The sequence below is a fragment of the Balaenoptera ricei genome, chromosome 16 (assembly GCF_028023285.1).
Source record: "Balaenoptera ricei isolate mBalRic1 chromosome 16, mBalRic1.hap2, whole genome shotgun sequence".
Taxonomy (NCBI): domain Eukaryota; kingdom Metazoa; phylum Chordata; class Mammalia; order Artiodactyla; family Balaenopteridae; genus Balaenoptera; species Balaenoptera ricei.
The window spans coordinates 61422794-61439454 of record NC_082654.1 but is presented as its reverse complement, the minus strand read 5'-3'; the positions used below and the strand labels follow the sequence as shown (position 1 = coordinate 61439454).

The window sequence follows — 16661 nt, the reverse complement described above, 5'->3', positions numbered from 1 at the left end:
CGCAACTAGAGAAAGCCTGCACACAGCAACAAAGACCCAACAGCCAAAAACAAAAACAAATAAATAAATAAATTTTTTTTTTTAAATGCCTGTAAAAAAAAAAAAGTGCTAAAAGTCTTCAGAGAAAAGGAAATGATATGGGTCAGAAACGTGGATCTACATAAAGAAAGGAAGAAAATCAGAGAATGAAACAGATTAAAGTAAAATAAATTAAAAATTTTTTCTTAGGGTTTCCCTGCACCAGGGAATGACTACACCAGGGACAATTGTCCCCGCCAATGCAGGGGACACGGGTTCGAGCCCTGGTCTGGGAAGATCCCACATGCCGCGGAGCAACTAGGCCCGTGAGCCACAACTACTGAGCCTGCGCGTCTGGAGCCTGTGCTCCACAACAAGAGAGGCCGCGATAGTGAGAGGCCCGCGCATCACGATGAAGAGTGGCCCACGCTTGCCCCAACTAGAGAAAAGCCCTCGCACAGAAACGAAGACCCAACACAGCCAAAAATAAATAATAAATAAATAATAAATAAATTTAAAAAAAAAATTTTTTTTTATTTTTAATCAGTCAAATAGATAACTGTTCAAATAATAGTAACAATGTATCCTTAACAACATATCAGCAAATCAAATCCAACAATGTACATTAATATTATACACTACTGTCAAATTGGGTGTATAGGAACTCTGAAATATCTGATCAATTTTTCCATAATCCTAAAACTGTTCTAAAAAATAGTCTACTAATTGAAAAAAACAGAGATTTTCATTCAGATTATACATATATTGATAATCCTCTATTTCTCACCTCTCCCTAATCTCCAGGTCACTGTGACAGAGACTGATAGTTACCCACACAAAACTGTGTCATGTTCTGCTTTAGTACATAAATCCTGATCTAGTCTGGGTGACAATGTGTCCAACAACACCACTATTTCCTAAGCAAGCCTCTTTTGCATCGAGAGATGGCCAATGAGATGTAAACAGGGGTTGTCAGATTCCAGGAAGGTTCTATAAGAGGGGCTAATACAGCCAACGTGTGTCCTTTTTTAATCCATAAGCACTCCCCTCTTCCAACATTCTGACAGGAATGTGAATGTGCAGGCTGGAGCTCCAATAGTCATCTTGAACCATGAGACAATCTTGTGGATGGAACGTACATGTTAAAGAAGGTAGAGCAAAAAGAAAGATTGAGCCTGGATATCTAATAATACTGTAGAGCCACAACACATACCAGCTCTGAACTTCTTTTATATGAAAGAGAAACAAGAATCCCCCATGGTTAAGCTACCATCACTAGAAGCCTGCTATTAGCAGATGTGGTGGAAGAGAACCTCAGATCACCTTAACTCAAATATAAATAAACAAAAGTAACATTTCTTCCCACCTACAGCCTGTGTTGGTTAGACATATTCCCTCCCTCTTCCTACCTGATCACTGCAGGAGGATCAAGGTAGCAGCGACTTTCCAAGTCCCAAGTAATCCTTTTCTTTATGCACTCTGCTTGGTTCCTAAATTCCCTGTCCTATAAAATCATAAGACAGAGACTTTTATTCTCTCAGTATGCCATGGTTGTCTCCTGCTCCATCTGTGGGGCATTCTTTTAATGGATTTGGTCACAATACTTTTATTACTACTACTACTACTACTACTACTACTACTGTAAGTATGACTACTACTGAAAATACTACCACCATCTTAAATTTGAGGGTACTTTACTATTAATACAGTATATAGAATAAAATACTTATATTATCCTTATATCAATCTAATACTAACTGCCAAGTATTCACTCACATAACCTTAATCAGTGATTCTCAACCGTGGATGCATATTAGAATTATCTGGGAGTTGCTAAAAAAAAATCAAAACCTGGGCGTTGGTATTATTTTGAAAGTAAATTCTTATGTAATTGCTCTGGGTTACAGCTTGGCCATTGTTACTATTTTAAAAGCTTTCCAGGTGACTCTGATGAGCAACCAGGGTTGAGAACTAGTTATCTAAACTAAAATGGAATATAAAATCTAAATATCTAAAATATCTGATCTAAATGAAAACATTAATGTAAGAAGAGCATGAATTTTTAGTAATCACAATGATGAGAAAAGACATTGCACAATGTTTTTAAAGTATTGCTAGCCTTATCTCTATTTAAAATATTTAGAATCAGATACTGAAAGTAATTCAACCACTCATTGTAAAATTACTTTATTGAATGTTTCCACTAATGATTATCAGCTCATTCAAAATACATTTGCAAATGTGTTTACAGCATTTTCTATGCTCTTGACAAACATAGGTTGTAGAAAAATATGAAGAGTGAAAGAGAAAGAAAGAAAGAAAGGAAGGAAGGAAGAAAGGAAGGAAGGAAGGAAGAAAGAGGGAGGGAAGGAACAAAAAGAAAAGAATAATTTCAACAACTGAAATGTCCACCAACAGGAGACTAGTTAAGCAAATTAAAGTATGTCTATACCTTAAAAAACATGTATCATAAAGCAAGTGTTAGCGCAAGTTCGTGTGCCGAACGCACAGAGAGGCCAAACAAACCAAAACGTTGGAGTTTGGAGCAGAGAAAGAAAGGTTTATTGCAGGGCCATGCAAGGATACAGGTGGCTCATGCCCTAAAAACCCTGAGCTCCCTGAAGGGTTTCAGCAAAAATTTTTAAAAGCCTGGTGTGTGGGGGGCAGAGGGGTCACAAGGTATGTGATCAGCTCATGCACAATTCTCTGATTGGCTGATTGTGAGGGAACAGGGTGGTGTCACAGGGGTTAACATTTTCAGTACTTAGGCTCTAGGAGGCCTGGGTCTATGTGCTCATGGTCATCTTCCATTTGGTGGGGGGTTTTCACATCTGTAAAACAACTCAGGAAATGTGCATCAAATATTATTATCCAGGTACTTCAGAGAGGAGCTAAAGCAGAGGATGTGGGGGAAAGGCCTGTCCCCAGAAGGCCCCATAGGGTCCTGCTCTGTTACACAAGTACAAATAAAGAAAGAAAAAGAATGTGGAAAAAATCTCCAAGATACACTATAAAGCGAAAAAAGCAAGTTGCAGAAGTGAGTATGCCACCATTTGTGGAAAAAAAAATGATAGGGAAAGAATACGTGTAGGTATACGTGTGTATGAGTATGTGAAGAAAAAACACATTTTCCCTACTTCCAATATGATTAAGCACTTTACATACACTCAATTAAAAATAAATACATAAACATTTCACACTTGAGATAAAGCAAAAATAGCAGAGTCTTCTTGACAGGTTCTAGATCTGAAAACAGCAAGACTTTGAATACTTCCTATAAATCTGGACTCCCTAAAGAAAAACAATTTGATCCCTGACTTTTACTACGCTGATGTCTTTTAGCCAGTCTTTCTGAAATCTGACTCCCTTGCATCCTTTACGAGGAAACTTTACTTTTCTAAATGTTTTTGCTTCTGAGTCTTCTTTTGACTATTTACTTTTGCTTTTATATGCGTAAATATGTATCCAGAAGGAAACACAAGAAACTATAACAAAGGTTAACTACCAGGGTGATGATCTGGGAAGGAATTAGGAAGAAGAGACGTGGAGGAGGGGGGAAACTTTAACTGCATATCTCTTAATGTTTTACTTTGACCTGTAACAGTATTATAACCTACTCATAAATAAATAAATTTCAAATAAAATAAAGAGTAAATATGAATTAAATCAATTATTTTGTTTGTTGGACTTAAGAAGTCAGGAAATATTTTAATCAGAACTTTATGGATAATTGTTTTATTTTGACATATACTTGTCTTACTTTAAGAGGTGACGGATGTATATGAATTACAGTGACTTAAAAACTGTAAACATATGTTTTATCATATGTCAGTACACTGAGATTATCACCAAACCCGCCTAATTCTCTCACCTCAGGATGGTTGAGTTCCCCTTCTTCTTCCTCATAGGGCCCACCAACGATGAAAGCATCAGGAATGTTATTAGCTCCTGGAGCCAGAATGTTGGCAATAGGCCATTTTTTGGGCCGAGGAACAGGTTCTCTTTCCCCTCCAAGCTTCAGAGTTCCATTCTTGAAGTAAATGGGATAGTCTTTCTATATAAATAAATACCATATATCAGGAAATTTTGTGAAAGACTTTGAAGTAGACAAAAAAAGATTACTGAAGTGTCTTTTCAATGGAATGCCAGGTGTTGTCTAACAGATCCTTCTGTGATTATCTGATTCTAAAGAGGGGTCTGTGTCTTTCATTGTTTTGCTGCTATTTTATAATTCCATAATTTATAGAAAATTGATAATAATGCAAATTATTCTTGTCCATAGATCTGGACATGTATTTTGTCCAGTGGAGATATAATTGATTATTGTGCTATGGCTGATAAGTTTTGAATTATTAGCAAATATATTTCAAGATTCCTGGTTGCTTGTATATATGGGTCATTTGTTCAGATTCTCCTTTTTTTAAAAATATTTCTTTATTTCCTTATTTGGCTGGGCTGGGTCTTAGTTGCAGCATGTGGGATCTTCATTGCGACATGTGGGATCTTTAGTTGTGGCATGAAAACTCTTAGTTGCCGCATGTGGGATCTACTTTCCTGACCAGGGATAGAACCCGGGTCCCCTGCACTGGGAGCACAGTCTTAGCCACTGGACCACCAGGGAAGTCCCCAGATTCTCCTCTGAACTGGTTTAAACCCTTTATGTCATTTTATATTTATATGAGAGTCATGATGTACCTTTTTAAAAATTATCTTTTAAAAAACAAACAAATCTGACAAAGGGCTAAAAATATAGGCATTTTCATATCTGTAATTTATCTAAAATATACTTGCAATAGAAAATTGATAAAGTTATAAATAGACAATTTATAGAAAGGGAAATTCAAAAAGCCAACATTTAAATAAAAACATGCTAAAAATCATTAATAATAAGTGAAATGCACATTAAAACAATGAAATACCATTTTAAACTGTAGGTTCGCAAAGTCAAAGTCTGAAAATATTAAGTGTTGACAGCATTGTGAAGAGAATGGTATTCTTATACATAGTTGATGGAAGTGTAAGTTTGTACAACTATGGAAAGCAATTTTGTAGTCTCTTATAAACAGTAAAATTGGCATAACCTGTAACTCAACTATTCTAGTTCTTTGGGTTAAGTTTTAAAACTTCTGTGAAGGAGGGGCATTTCTAGAACAGCAGAGTAAGAACCTTTGAAAATCTGCTCCTCAAAAAAAAAACAACAAAAAAAACCAATGCCAGCAAAAATTGTCAAAATTAAGGATGCCAAGACCATTCAGGGCTTCCATGGTGGCGCAGTGGTTAAGAATCTGCCTGCCAACGCAGGGGACACAAGTTAGAGCCCTGGTCCGGGAAGATCCCACATGCCACAGAGCAACTAAGCCCATGCGCCACAACTACTGAGCCTACGCTCTAGAGACCGTGAGCCACAACTACTGAGCCCACGTGCCACAACTACTGAGCCCGCGTGCCACAATACTGAAGCCTGCACACCTAGAGCCCATGCTCGCAACAAGAGAAGCCACTGCAATGAGAAGTTTGCTCACCGCAGTGAAGAGTAGCCCCCGCTCGCCGCAACTAGAGAAAGCCCATGTGCAGCAACAAAGACCCAATGCAGCCAAAAATAAATAAATAAAATAAATAAATTTATTTAAAAAAAAAAAAGACCATTCAATAGGGACAGGACAGTCTTTTCAACAAATGGTGCTAAGAAAACTAGTTATTCACGTGCAAAAGAATGAAGTTGGTTCTTACCTAACAGCATATACAAAAATTAACTCAAAATGGATCAAAGGCCTAAATATAAGAGCTAAAACTATAAAACTCTTACACGCAAACACAGGGGGAAAAGCCTCGTGACATCAGATTTGGCAATGATTTCTTGGTTACGACAACAAAAGAAAAAAATGGACAAACTGAACTTCATCAGAATTTAAAATTTGGGGGTATCAAAAGACACTAACCAGGGACTTCCCTGGTGGTCCAGTGGCTAAGACTCCATGCTCCCAATGCAGGGGCCTGGGTTCGATCCCTAGTCAGGGAACTAGATCCCATATGCCACAACTAAAGATCCCACATGCCGCAACTAAAGGTCCCACATGCCACAACTAAAAGATCTCACATGCAGCAACCTAACGAAGATCTCATGTGCCGCGACTAAGATGCGGCACGGCCAAATAAATAAATTAATTAATTATTTTTAAAAAGACACTAACCAGAGTAAAAAGGCAACCAATAGAATGGGAGAAAATATTTGCAAATCACATATCTAATAAGGGAGTAATAGCTAAAATATATAGAGAACTCCTAAAACTCCAACAACAAAAAGACAAACAACCCAATTCAGAAATGGGCGAAGGACTTGAATAGACATTTCCCCAAAGAAGATATACAAATGTCCAATAAGCACATGAAAAGATGCTCAACATCATTAGTCACTAGGGGAATGCAAATCAAAAACACAAGGAGATGCTACTTCACATCTATTAGGAGAGCTATTATCAAAAAACAGAAAATAAGAAGTGTTGGTAAATGTGGAGAAATTGGAACCCTTGTGCACTGCAGGTGGGAATGTTAAATGGTGAAGGAGAATTGGAGATTTCTATACGAAAAATGTAAAACGGCAATAAAGCAAGTAAGAGTATTAACTAATTACATTTTTTTTTATAAATTTATTGATTGATTGATTGATTTTTGGGTGTGTTGGGTCTTCGTTTCTGTGCGAGGGCTTTCTCTAGTTGCGGCGAGCGGGGGCCACTCTTCATTGCGGTGCGCGGGCCTCTCACTATCGTGGCCTCTCTTGTTGCAGAGCACAGGCTCCAGAAGCGCAGGCTCAGTAGTTGTGGCTCACGGGCCTAGTTGCTCCGCGGCATGTGGGATCTTCCCAGACCAGGGCTCGAACCCGTGTCCCCTGCATTGGCAGGCAGATTCTCAACCACTGCGCCACCAGGGAAGCCCTAATTACATTTTTTTAGCAAGTAATTTGGAAATCTCAAGAGCCTCAAAAGACCCATACACAAGCATTCTATAGAAATCTGGACTAAGAAAATAACCTGGAATTAAAAGAAAGTTTTGTATAATAAAGTACATTATATAAAATCCACAAAATATATGCATAAAAGTAATCTGTGTAGAAATACTACATCCAAAAATTGTCAGATTTTAAATGTTTTATATATTTTCCATCATAAATATGTATTTATTGATATAAATTATATGTAGTCTATATTATGTATAACATGTAAACTATAAATATTAACATGCATGTATAAAACAGAAGTAAACTTTATTTTTTTGAGCCTAAAATAAATCTCAGCCATTAACAGAGCCTGCTTTGAATGAAATCTTAGAAGGTGAGGAAGAGATGACCATGTGAGTGTTTAAATCTCTATAAATATCTTGCTTTAAGTCTTTACCTCTCCAGCTGATGGAACTTGCAGACCAACCATGCAGTTCTGCAGCGGCCCTACTGGAATGAAGGATTCAGGCACAGAGTAGGCAGCCTCCAATGTGACCTTCAGGAGATTGCCTCCTGAGATCTGGGCTGCGGTCAATAAGGGCTCTGCCACAAATACTTTAACTTCAAGACTGCACTGCTGTAAAAGAATAAAATTACACAGACATTTGAAAATGCCAGAGGCCTCCCTTTTTTTACATTATCTCATTTGAACCTCACATCATTGCTCAAGGTAAGAAGGTCAGGTTTAATTATTTCCATACAGAGGATTCAAATAGCTTTTTTTAGGTCCCATGAGTTAGAGATAAAGCCAAGAAGAGAACCTTATCCCTAAGCTAGAGCCCTTCCCTTCTTTTCTTCTATAAGATCTAAGGGAAATCAACAGTACATAGACTGGGACACTGGACCAAGGAAGGCAGATTGAGCCCAGATATCTACCTCTTTCCAGCACAAATCACATGGAATGACAGAAGGATATTAAATGATTATCTTTATATCCAATAAAACAATAATGCTACAATAGCCCTGGAAAACAAGAAATGCCATCACTGGACTACACATTTTTAGGAATCATTGAAAGACAGAAAGCAAATTAAATCAGATTTACCGAAAAAACCTAGGAGAAACCAATCACATCCTAAAATAAGAGAAGGAGAGAATCACAGCAGATGTAGGAGTGGATTGTGGCAGCTCGAAGGTCAGAATCAACAAGAATCAGGAAGGGGCCTACATCAACGGTTAAGTAGGGAACTGCATTCAGAATAGTTGGGGCAGTTGGGCCTTACTTGTGCAAAACTGAAGACAGCTGTGGTATCTGCTGAGAGTGAGTGTACTTGCACAAGAGTGGCAAAAGCAGTGCCCCAAGAAGCTACTGATCCCAGGAGGAACTGGGAAACAAAGTCCAGAACACAAACCAGTAACACAGCATACCAATTCATGCTTCTCCTCCTCCAATGACCAGAAGCAGGCTACCATGCCAGAAAGTGTGTTAGATGCATTCATATACTATTTAATTTAATTCATCAGGTCATAGTTAAAGAGGCATTTCCATGGTTAAGCCTTCCCTGCATCTACCCCGGGGGCAAAGTAACAGATACCTACTCTGTGTCCATATGCCCCACCCCACCATTTAATCACACTGGTCATAACCTCTGATGTGTAGATTATGAACTCCTAAAGTAGGAGTCTGCCTTATTCATCTTTGTTTCCCAGAACCTAGCACTATGTGTGCCTGTGAAAAGAAGGTGCCTGATGAATTGGACTCAACTAAATTTAACCTTAAGAGCAGACAGGCTTGACTGAATATCAGGCTGAAATGTTAAGAGTTAAAACTCTGATTACCTTAACACCTGATCGAAGAGGTTCCAAGGGCGAGCCTGGCACAGGGTGCAATGGGACCATCGTTTCAAATGAACTCTTTCCTGCGAAAAGAAGGCCAAGTCAAGCCAAAGAAGGAAGGGTTAGGCAGAAATAACTGTGCTCATCTTTCAGTGAATCCCTCAAACTCACTGAGGCTGATTTTTACACTTCTCTGGAACTAAGTTTTATGAGCTTTGTTATTTCTGCTTTTGAGCAAATCACACATCTGACCTTCCAGTAAAGGAAGAAGGTCCACCACAGCTTGACCAAGAATCATGGTCTTCTCCTCTTTCTGTTTCTTTTCCTTTGGTAAAGCTTCAGTCATCGTTACTAGAAAAATCAAAACAAAGAAAATGAGAACATGTCTAGCTCACACATCAGATAACCAAGGTGAAACAAACAAAGCATTGCCGGAGAAATTCAAGTTAAGAGAAATGAACTTGAAACTCGAGAAGGCACCATTATTAGTGACTTCCAGTGGAAGATACTGGACCTCCTCAGTGACTTATTAATCTTTTTGCATGCAAATTATTTTTAAAAAGGATTTTTACATCATAATCATGTATACACATATGTATAAACTTATTGATACATATGATTATAACAAAGTTTCACGTAATATTCATCCTTAGCTCAAAATCCTTAGGTATTTTCTATTCTATTTCATGTATAAGAAATTACTGGTCATGACTCCCTCAATCAATTTTAGGAAAGACTAAAAATCACCATCTGGGACTTCCCTGGTGGCGCAGTGGTTAAGAATCCGCCTGCCAATGCAGGGGACACGGGTTCGAGCTCTGGTCCGGGAAGATCCCACATGCCGCGGAGCAACTAAGCCCATGTGCCACAACTACTGAGCTTGCGCTCTAGAGCCTGTGAGCCACAACTACTGAGCCTGCATGACACAACTACTGAAGCCTGAGAGCCTAGACCCCGTGCTCTGCAACAAGCAAAGCCACCACAACACAAAGCCCGTGCACCACAACTAAGAGTAGCCCCCGCTCGTCACAACTAGAGAAAGCCCACGTGCAGCAATGAAGACTTAACGCAGCCAAAAATAAATAAATAAATAAATTTTAAAAATAAAATACAGGGTCTTCCCTGGTGGCGCAGTGGTTGAGAATCTGCCTGCCAATGCAGGGGACACGGGTTCGAGCCCTGGTCTGGGAAGATCCCACATGCCGCGGAGCAACTAGGCCTGTGAGCCACAATTACTGAGCCTGCGCGTCTGGAGCCTGTGCTCCCCAATAAGAGAGGCCGCGATAGTGAGAGGCCCGCGCACCGCGATGAAGAGTGGCCCCCGCTTGCCGCAACTGGAGAAAGCCCTCGCACAGAAACGAAGACCCAACACAGCAATAAATAAATAAATAAATAATTAATTAATTAAAAAAAAAAAGCTACAGTCTTTAAAAAAAAATAAAATAAAATAAAGAGGGAACCTGGAAGTCCCTTTTTCCTTTTTTAAAAAAATATTTATTTATTTATTTATTTATTTATTTGGATGCATTGGGTCTTCGTTGCGGCACGCAAGATCTTCGTTGTGGCGTGGGGGCTTCTCTCTAGCTGTGGCACGTGGTATCCAGGGCATGTGGACTCAGTTGTTGCAGCACACGGGCTTAGCTGCCCCGTGGCATGTGGGATCTTAGTTCCCGACCAGGGATTGAACCCATGTCCCCTGCACTGGAAGGATTCTTAACCACTGGACCACCAGGGAAGTCCCCAGTCCCTATGTTTATTTGTCTTAATTCCATGATTTCTTATGGTACATACTTACATGGTTTAACTTTGTACACATTTTTATCCACCTAGAATTTATTTTGGTGTAATTCTGAGATATTAGTTACATCTTTTTCCAGAGAGCTACCCAGGTGTCCTTACACCACTGATTACATAGACCATCTTTTTCCCTACTGATGTGAAATGTCATCTTAATCAGATGCTAACTTACCAGAAGTATTGGTGACGATCTCTGGACCTGCTAGTCTGTCCTAATAATCTGTAAGTCTCTGCATGCACAAATACCGCATTGTTTTATTATGGTCTTACACTATGTTTTACTGTCATGTAGGATTAATAATCCCTCATTAACTTTCTTTTCAGAAATTCCTGATTATTCTTACTTTAAAAACTTTTTTCTGGGGACTTCCCTGGTGGTGCAGTGGTTAAGAATCCTCCTGCCAATGCAGGGGACATGGGTTCTATCCCTGGTCCGCGAAGATACCACATGCCACGGAGCAACTAAGCCCGTGTGCCACAACTACTGAGCCTGCGCTCTACAGCCCGTGTGCCACAACTACTGAAACCCGTGTGCCTAGAGCCCGTGCCCCGCAACAAGAGAAGCCACTGCAATGAGAAGGATGCGCACCGCAGCAAAGAGTAGCCCCCGCTCACAGCAACTAGAGAAAGCCCATGTGCAGCAATGAAGACCCAACGCAGCCAAAAATAAATAAATAAAATATAAATTAAAAAAAAAAAACTTTTTTCTGTAAGCATTCTATAATTTAAAAAAATAATGTTGGCAGATTTATAGAGATCATGTTAAACTTATAGATAAACTGAGGGAGAATGACATCTTTGTTATGTTGAGCATTCCTGTTTAACATGGTATGCCTTTCCTTTTGTTCCACCTCATACCTCTCAACAGCATTTTCTTTGAATGCTTGAATCAGGATCCAAATAAGTTCCACACATTGTGATTAGCTGGTGTCTCTTAAGTCTCCTTCACTCTATTGATGCGTCTTCCATTTCTTTAGGTTTTCTAAATTGTCCATTTTATCTAAGTTTTCAAGAGTAATGGCAGAATATTCTTTTTTATGTCTTTTAAAAATTGTTTCAAAATACACATTACATAAAGTTGATCATCCTAACCATTTTTAAGTATCAGTCCAGTGGTATTAAGTATATTCACATTTTTGTGCCACCATCACAGCTATCCATCTCCATAACTCTTTTCACCTTCTAAAATAGAAACTTTATACCTGTTCAACAATAACTCCCCATTTTCCCCTCCCCCTGGAAATCACCAGGATACTTTCTATCCCTATGCATTTGACTACTCTAGGTAACTCATATAAGTGAAATCATACAGTACTTGTCTTTTCATGACTGGCTTATTTCACTTAACATAATGTTCTCCAAGTTCATCCATGTTATAGCATATGTCAGACTTTCCTTCCTTTTATGGCTGAACAATATTCTACTGTACGTATATACCACATTTTGTTTATCCATTCATCTGTCAGTGGACACGTGGATTGCTTCCACATTTTACCTTTTGTGAATAATGCTCCTATGAACATAAGTGTACATATATCTCTTTGAGACCCTGCTTTCAGTTCTTTTGTATATATTCCCAGAAGTGAAATCGCTGGATCATACGGTCATTCTATTTTTAATTTTTTGAGGAACCACCAGTTCCTACAGTAACCGTACCATTTTACAGTCCCACCAAAAGTACACAATGGTTCCGATATGTGTACATCCTTGCCAACACTTGTTTTCTGTTTCTTTGACAGAAGCCATCTTAATGGGTATGAGATTGTATCTCGTATTTTTGGTTAGCATTTCCCTAATTAGTGATGTTGACTATTTTTTCATGTGTTTACTGGCCATTTGTAGATCATCTTTGGAGAAAAGTCTGTTCAAATCCTTTGCCCATTTTTGAATTAGGTTGTTTGGGGTATTTTTGGTATTGAATTTTAGGAGTTCTCTATGTATTCTGGATATTAACCCCCTATCAGATATATGATTTGTAAGTATTTTCTCCCATTCTGTGGGTTGCCTTTTTACTCTGTGGATAGTGTCTTTTGATGCCCCAAAGTTTTAAATTTTGATGAAGCTCAATTTGTCCATTTTTTTCTTTTGTTACCTGTGCCTTTGCTATCCAATCCAAGAGTCACTGCGAAATCTAATGTGATGAAGTTTTGACCTATGTTTTTTTCTAAGTGCTTTATTGTTTTAGAACTTACATTTAGGTCCTTGATCCATTTTTGAGTTAAGTTTTGAATGTGGTGTTAGGTAAGAGTCCAACTTCATTCTTTTGCATGTGGATATCCAGTTTTCCTAGCACCACTAGTTGAAAAGACTTACCCTCCCTATTGAATGGTATTGGCATCCTTGTCAAAAATCATTTGACCATATATGTTAGGGTTTATTCCTCAGCTCTCTATTCTATTCCACTGTTCTGTATGTCTCTGTTTCTGTCAATATCACACTGTTTTGATTACTGTAGCTTTGTAGTAGGTTTTGAAAACAAAGTATGAGACCCCCAACTTTGTTCTTTTTTAAGACTGTTTTGGATATTTGGGGTCTCTTAAGATTTCATACGAATTATAGAAAGGTTTTTTTTTTAATTTCTGCAAAAAAATGTCTTTGGAATTTTTATAGGGATTGCATTGAATCTGCAGATCACTTGGGGAAGTACTGACATTTTAACAATATTAAATCTTCCGATCCATGAACATGTGATATGTTTCAATTTATTTGTGTCATCTTTAATTTCCTTCAGCAATGTTTTGTAGTTTTATATTTATGTAGATATATCTTTCTCTATTCTTTTACTTTTTACCTTACCATATGGTTATATTTTAAGTTTCTAGTATATAGTGTATTTCTTTATCAAATTTGCAATCTGTCTTGATATATTTAATGTAATTATTAATATATTAGGGCTTAAGTCTGCTGGTTTTGTTTGTCCTCTCTTTTTCATTTCTCTGTTTTCTTTTCTCAGCCTTCCTCTGGATTACCTAAACATTCTTTAGAATTCCATTTTTATTTACTTATAATACTTTTGAATATATCTCTTTGTATAGATGTTTTAGTCATTGCTATAGGTATTGCATTATATATATACTATTTATTACAATCTACTGATGTCATCATTTCACTAGTTTGAATTAAGTATAGAAACCTTACCTCCCTTTATGTCCCCTTGCCCTCCCTCTTTATAACTGCCCAAAATACTTTCTCAATATACAGAACCACATCAGATAGTGTTATACTTTGTTTCAAGTGTCAAACACAATTTAGAAAACTCAAGGAGAAGGAAAGCTTATTTTATTTGTCCAAATTTTTGCTTACCATATTCTTTCTTCTTTCCTGATGTTTCTGAGTTCTTTCTTTTTTTTTTTTTAAGCTTGATGGTATTCACATTGCTTAATTTGTGTCATGCTTTATTTATTTATTTATTTATGGCTGTGTTGGGTCTTCGTTTCTGTGCGAGGGCTTTCTCTCTAGTTGTGGCAAGCGGGGGCCACTCTTCATCGCGGTGCATGGGCCTCTCACTATCGCGGCCTCTCTTGTTGCGGAGCACAGGCTCCAGACGCGCAGGCTCAGTAATTGTGGCTCACGGGCCCAGCTGCTCCGCGGCATGTGGGATCTTCTCAGACCAGGGCTTGAACCCATGTCCCCTGCATTGGCAGGCAGATTCTCAACCACTGCGCCACCAGGGAAGCCCCAAGGTTCTTTCTTTTATCATTCCCTTTCTGTTCAGAGAACTTCCTTCAACCATTCTTTTAGGGTAGGTCTTCTGGTGACAAATTCTTAGTTTTCTTTCACTTGAGAATATCTTGATTTCCACTTCATATCTTTTATTTAGGTATTCGATTCTAGGTGAACAGTTCTTTTATCACTTTGTAAATATTGTTCCATTTCCTTTGGGCCTCCATGTTTTCTGATGAGAAACTGATACCATTGTAGTTGTTCTCCCCTGCTTTCAGATTTTTTTTTTCTGTGTCTTTAGTTTTCAGAAGTTTTATTATGATGTTTCTTAGTACAGATTTCTTTTGGGTTTATCCTGTTGGGACTTTGCTCAGCTTCCTGAATCTGTAGGTTTATGTCTCTAGCCAAATTTGGGGAGTTTTCAGGCTTAACTTCTTTGAATACTTTTTCAGCCTCACTCTCTTTCTTCTCTCCTTCTGATACTCCAATAACACTGTTAAATCTTTTGTCATAGTCCCACAGGACTCTGAAGTTCTGCTCATATTCTTTTAGTCTATTTCTTCTACATTACTCAGATTGAGTAATTTCTATTGCTCTATCTTCCAGTTCACTGATTCTTTCCTCTTTCTCCTCCATTCTGCTGTTGAGCCCATTCACTGAGCTTTTCATAACAGTTAATGTATTTTTCAGTTCTAAAATTTCTACTAGATTCTTCTTTATATCTTCTATTTCTTACTGAGACTTTCTATTTCCCCTATGAGTCTATCTATTGTTTTTTCATTTGTTTCCAACATGTTTACAATTGCTCATTGAAGCATTTTTATCATGGCTTCTTTAAAATCTTTGTCTAATAATTCTAACATATCTATCATCTTGGTGTTAGCATCTACTGATTATTTGTTTAATTCAGTTTGAGATCTTCCAGTTCTTAGTATAATGAGTGATTTTCAAATGAAAGCTGGAATTTTTATATTATGTTATGAAACTCTGAATCATACTTAAACCTTCTTTTTTGCTGGCATTTTTTGACACCGCTCCTACACAGGAAGGGGAGAGGCAATGCCTCATTATTTTCAGGTGGAGATAGAAGTCTAGGTTCCCCACTCAATCTCCATTAATACCTGAGTGGGGTGGCTCCTCCGTACTGCTGAGGGGAAATGGGGGTTCTGATTCCTTACTTGTTCTCTACTGATACTACAGTGGGTGTAGATGCATTACCACTAGGTGATGGTGAGTTTTGATTTTACACTAGACCCCATTTGACACACCCCAGTGGGGAGTGGAGGAGCACCTTGTTACTGCCAGATTGGGGAAGAAGCCCTGGCTCCCCGTGTGGTCTCCATTAAAACCACATGTTGAGGGAATTCCTTGGTGGTCCAGTGGTTAGGACTCGGTGCTTTCACTGCCTGGGCACAGGCTCTATCCCTGGTCAGGGAACTAAGATCCAGCAAGCTGCATGGCACGGCCAAAGGGAAAAAATCAAAAAACAAAAAACACATGTTGAGAGAGGGGGGTCATTACCATAGGGCATAAAAGTCCTGGCTTCCTACTTGGTCTTCTCTGACACCACTCAAGTAGGCTGTTGAGGCATGTTATTTCAGCTTTGTGTGTGTGTAAGCCTAGGATCCCCACTTCGCTTGGGTGTGGGTGGGGCTACAGGTTTTTTTTCTGGGCATTTGACTGGAGTAGAGCAGTTTCTGTCTAAATGTTTTCTGTCATGCTAGGCTGCCCCCTTTCCTGGTCTTTTGATTAGAGAGAGCAGACTTTTGTTGGTTGGTTGGTTTGATCTGTACCCATTTTTGTTTCCAGGTTTCTGGCTTCTTTAGCATAGAGTTTGGGATATATAAGGCAAAAAGAAAACCCAAGGAACTCACACTGTCTTTCCTCAAGTCTCATTTCTTTCTTCTCTCTACCTTTCAGAGTCTGTTATGTTTGTTATATAAATAATGTCCAGGGTTTATAGTTATGAGAGGAATAGAGGAAAGTATATCTAGTCCATCTTCTTGGAGGCAGAAGTTCTGTTTAAAATTCTTCTTGATTTCTAATGACTGTACTTAAGATTATAAATGTATCTCTAAGCACTACATTAGCTACATCCCACAGTTTTGGTGTTTGGTGTTTTACTGTTGACTTGATTCTAACTGCTTTGCAGTTTTTATTATGATTTCTTCTTTGTCCCATGAATTATTCATAATAATTTTTGTTATATTTTTGTTATTTCTTATTTTTTTGACTGCTGTATTTTGGTCAGAAAACTTGGTCTGTATGCTATTAATTCTTTGGTATATGGCAGGACTTGCTTTGTGGCCTGGTAAGTGGCCAGCTTTTATTATACAAATGTTCCTTGCATGTTTTAAGAAAATATGTATTATTTAATGATCAACATAACTCTATGATTACTAATTCTTAGGGA

The 16661-nt window shown here is 38.3% G+C and overlaps 1 protein-coding gene across 9 annotated transcripts in view; it reads right to left on the bottom strand.

The window, feature by feature from the left end:
• The window catches only part of CFAP70 (cilia and flagella associated protein 70), an 89617-nt gene that overhangs the window by 60899 nt on the left and 12057 nt on the right, over positions 1-16661 (bottom strand). For 3 of the 9 annotated variants that reach the window (XM_059901125.1, XM_059901127.1, XM_059901130.1), the window contains 5 exons: positions 9041-9139; positions 8792-8871; positions 7410-7589; positions 3890-4072; positions 1428-1522 (listed from right to left, as the gene is read on the bottom strand). In XM_059901125.1, the coding sequence (XP_059757108.1) occupies positions 1428-1522; positions 3890-4072; positions 7410-7589; positions 8792-8871; positions 9041-9139 (637 nt within the window). Of the gene's footprint in view, positions 1-1427; positions 1523-3889; positions 4073-7409; positions 7590-8791; positions 8872-9040; positions 9140-11443; positions 11586-13888; positions 13905-16661 lie in introns of those variants that run through there. The other 6 variants (XM_059901128.1, XM_059901129.1, XM_059901131.1 and 3 more) reach the window with 5 other exon arrangements.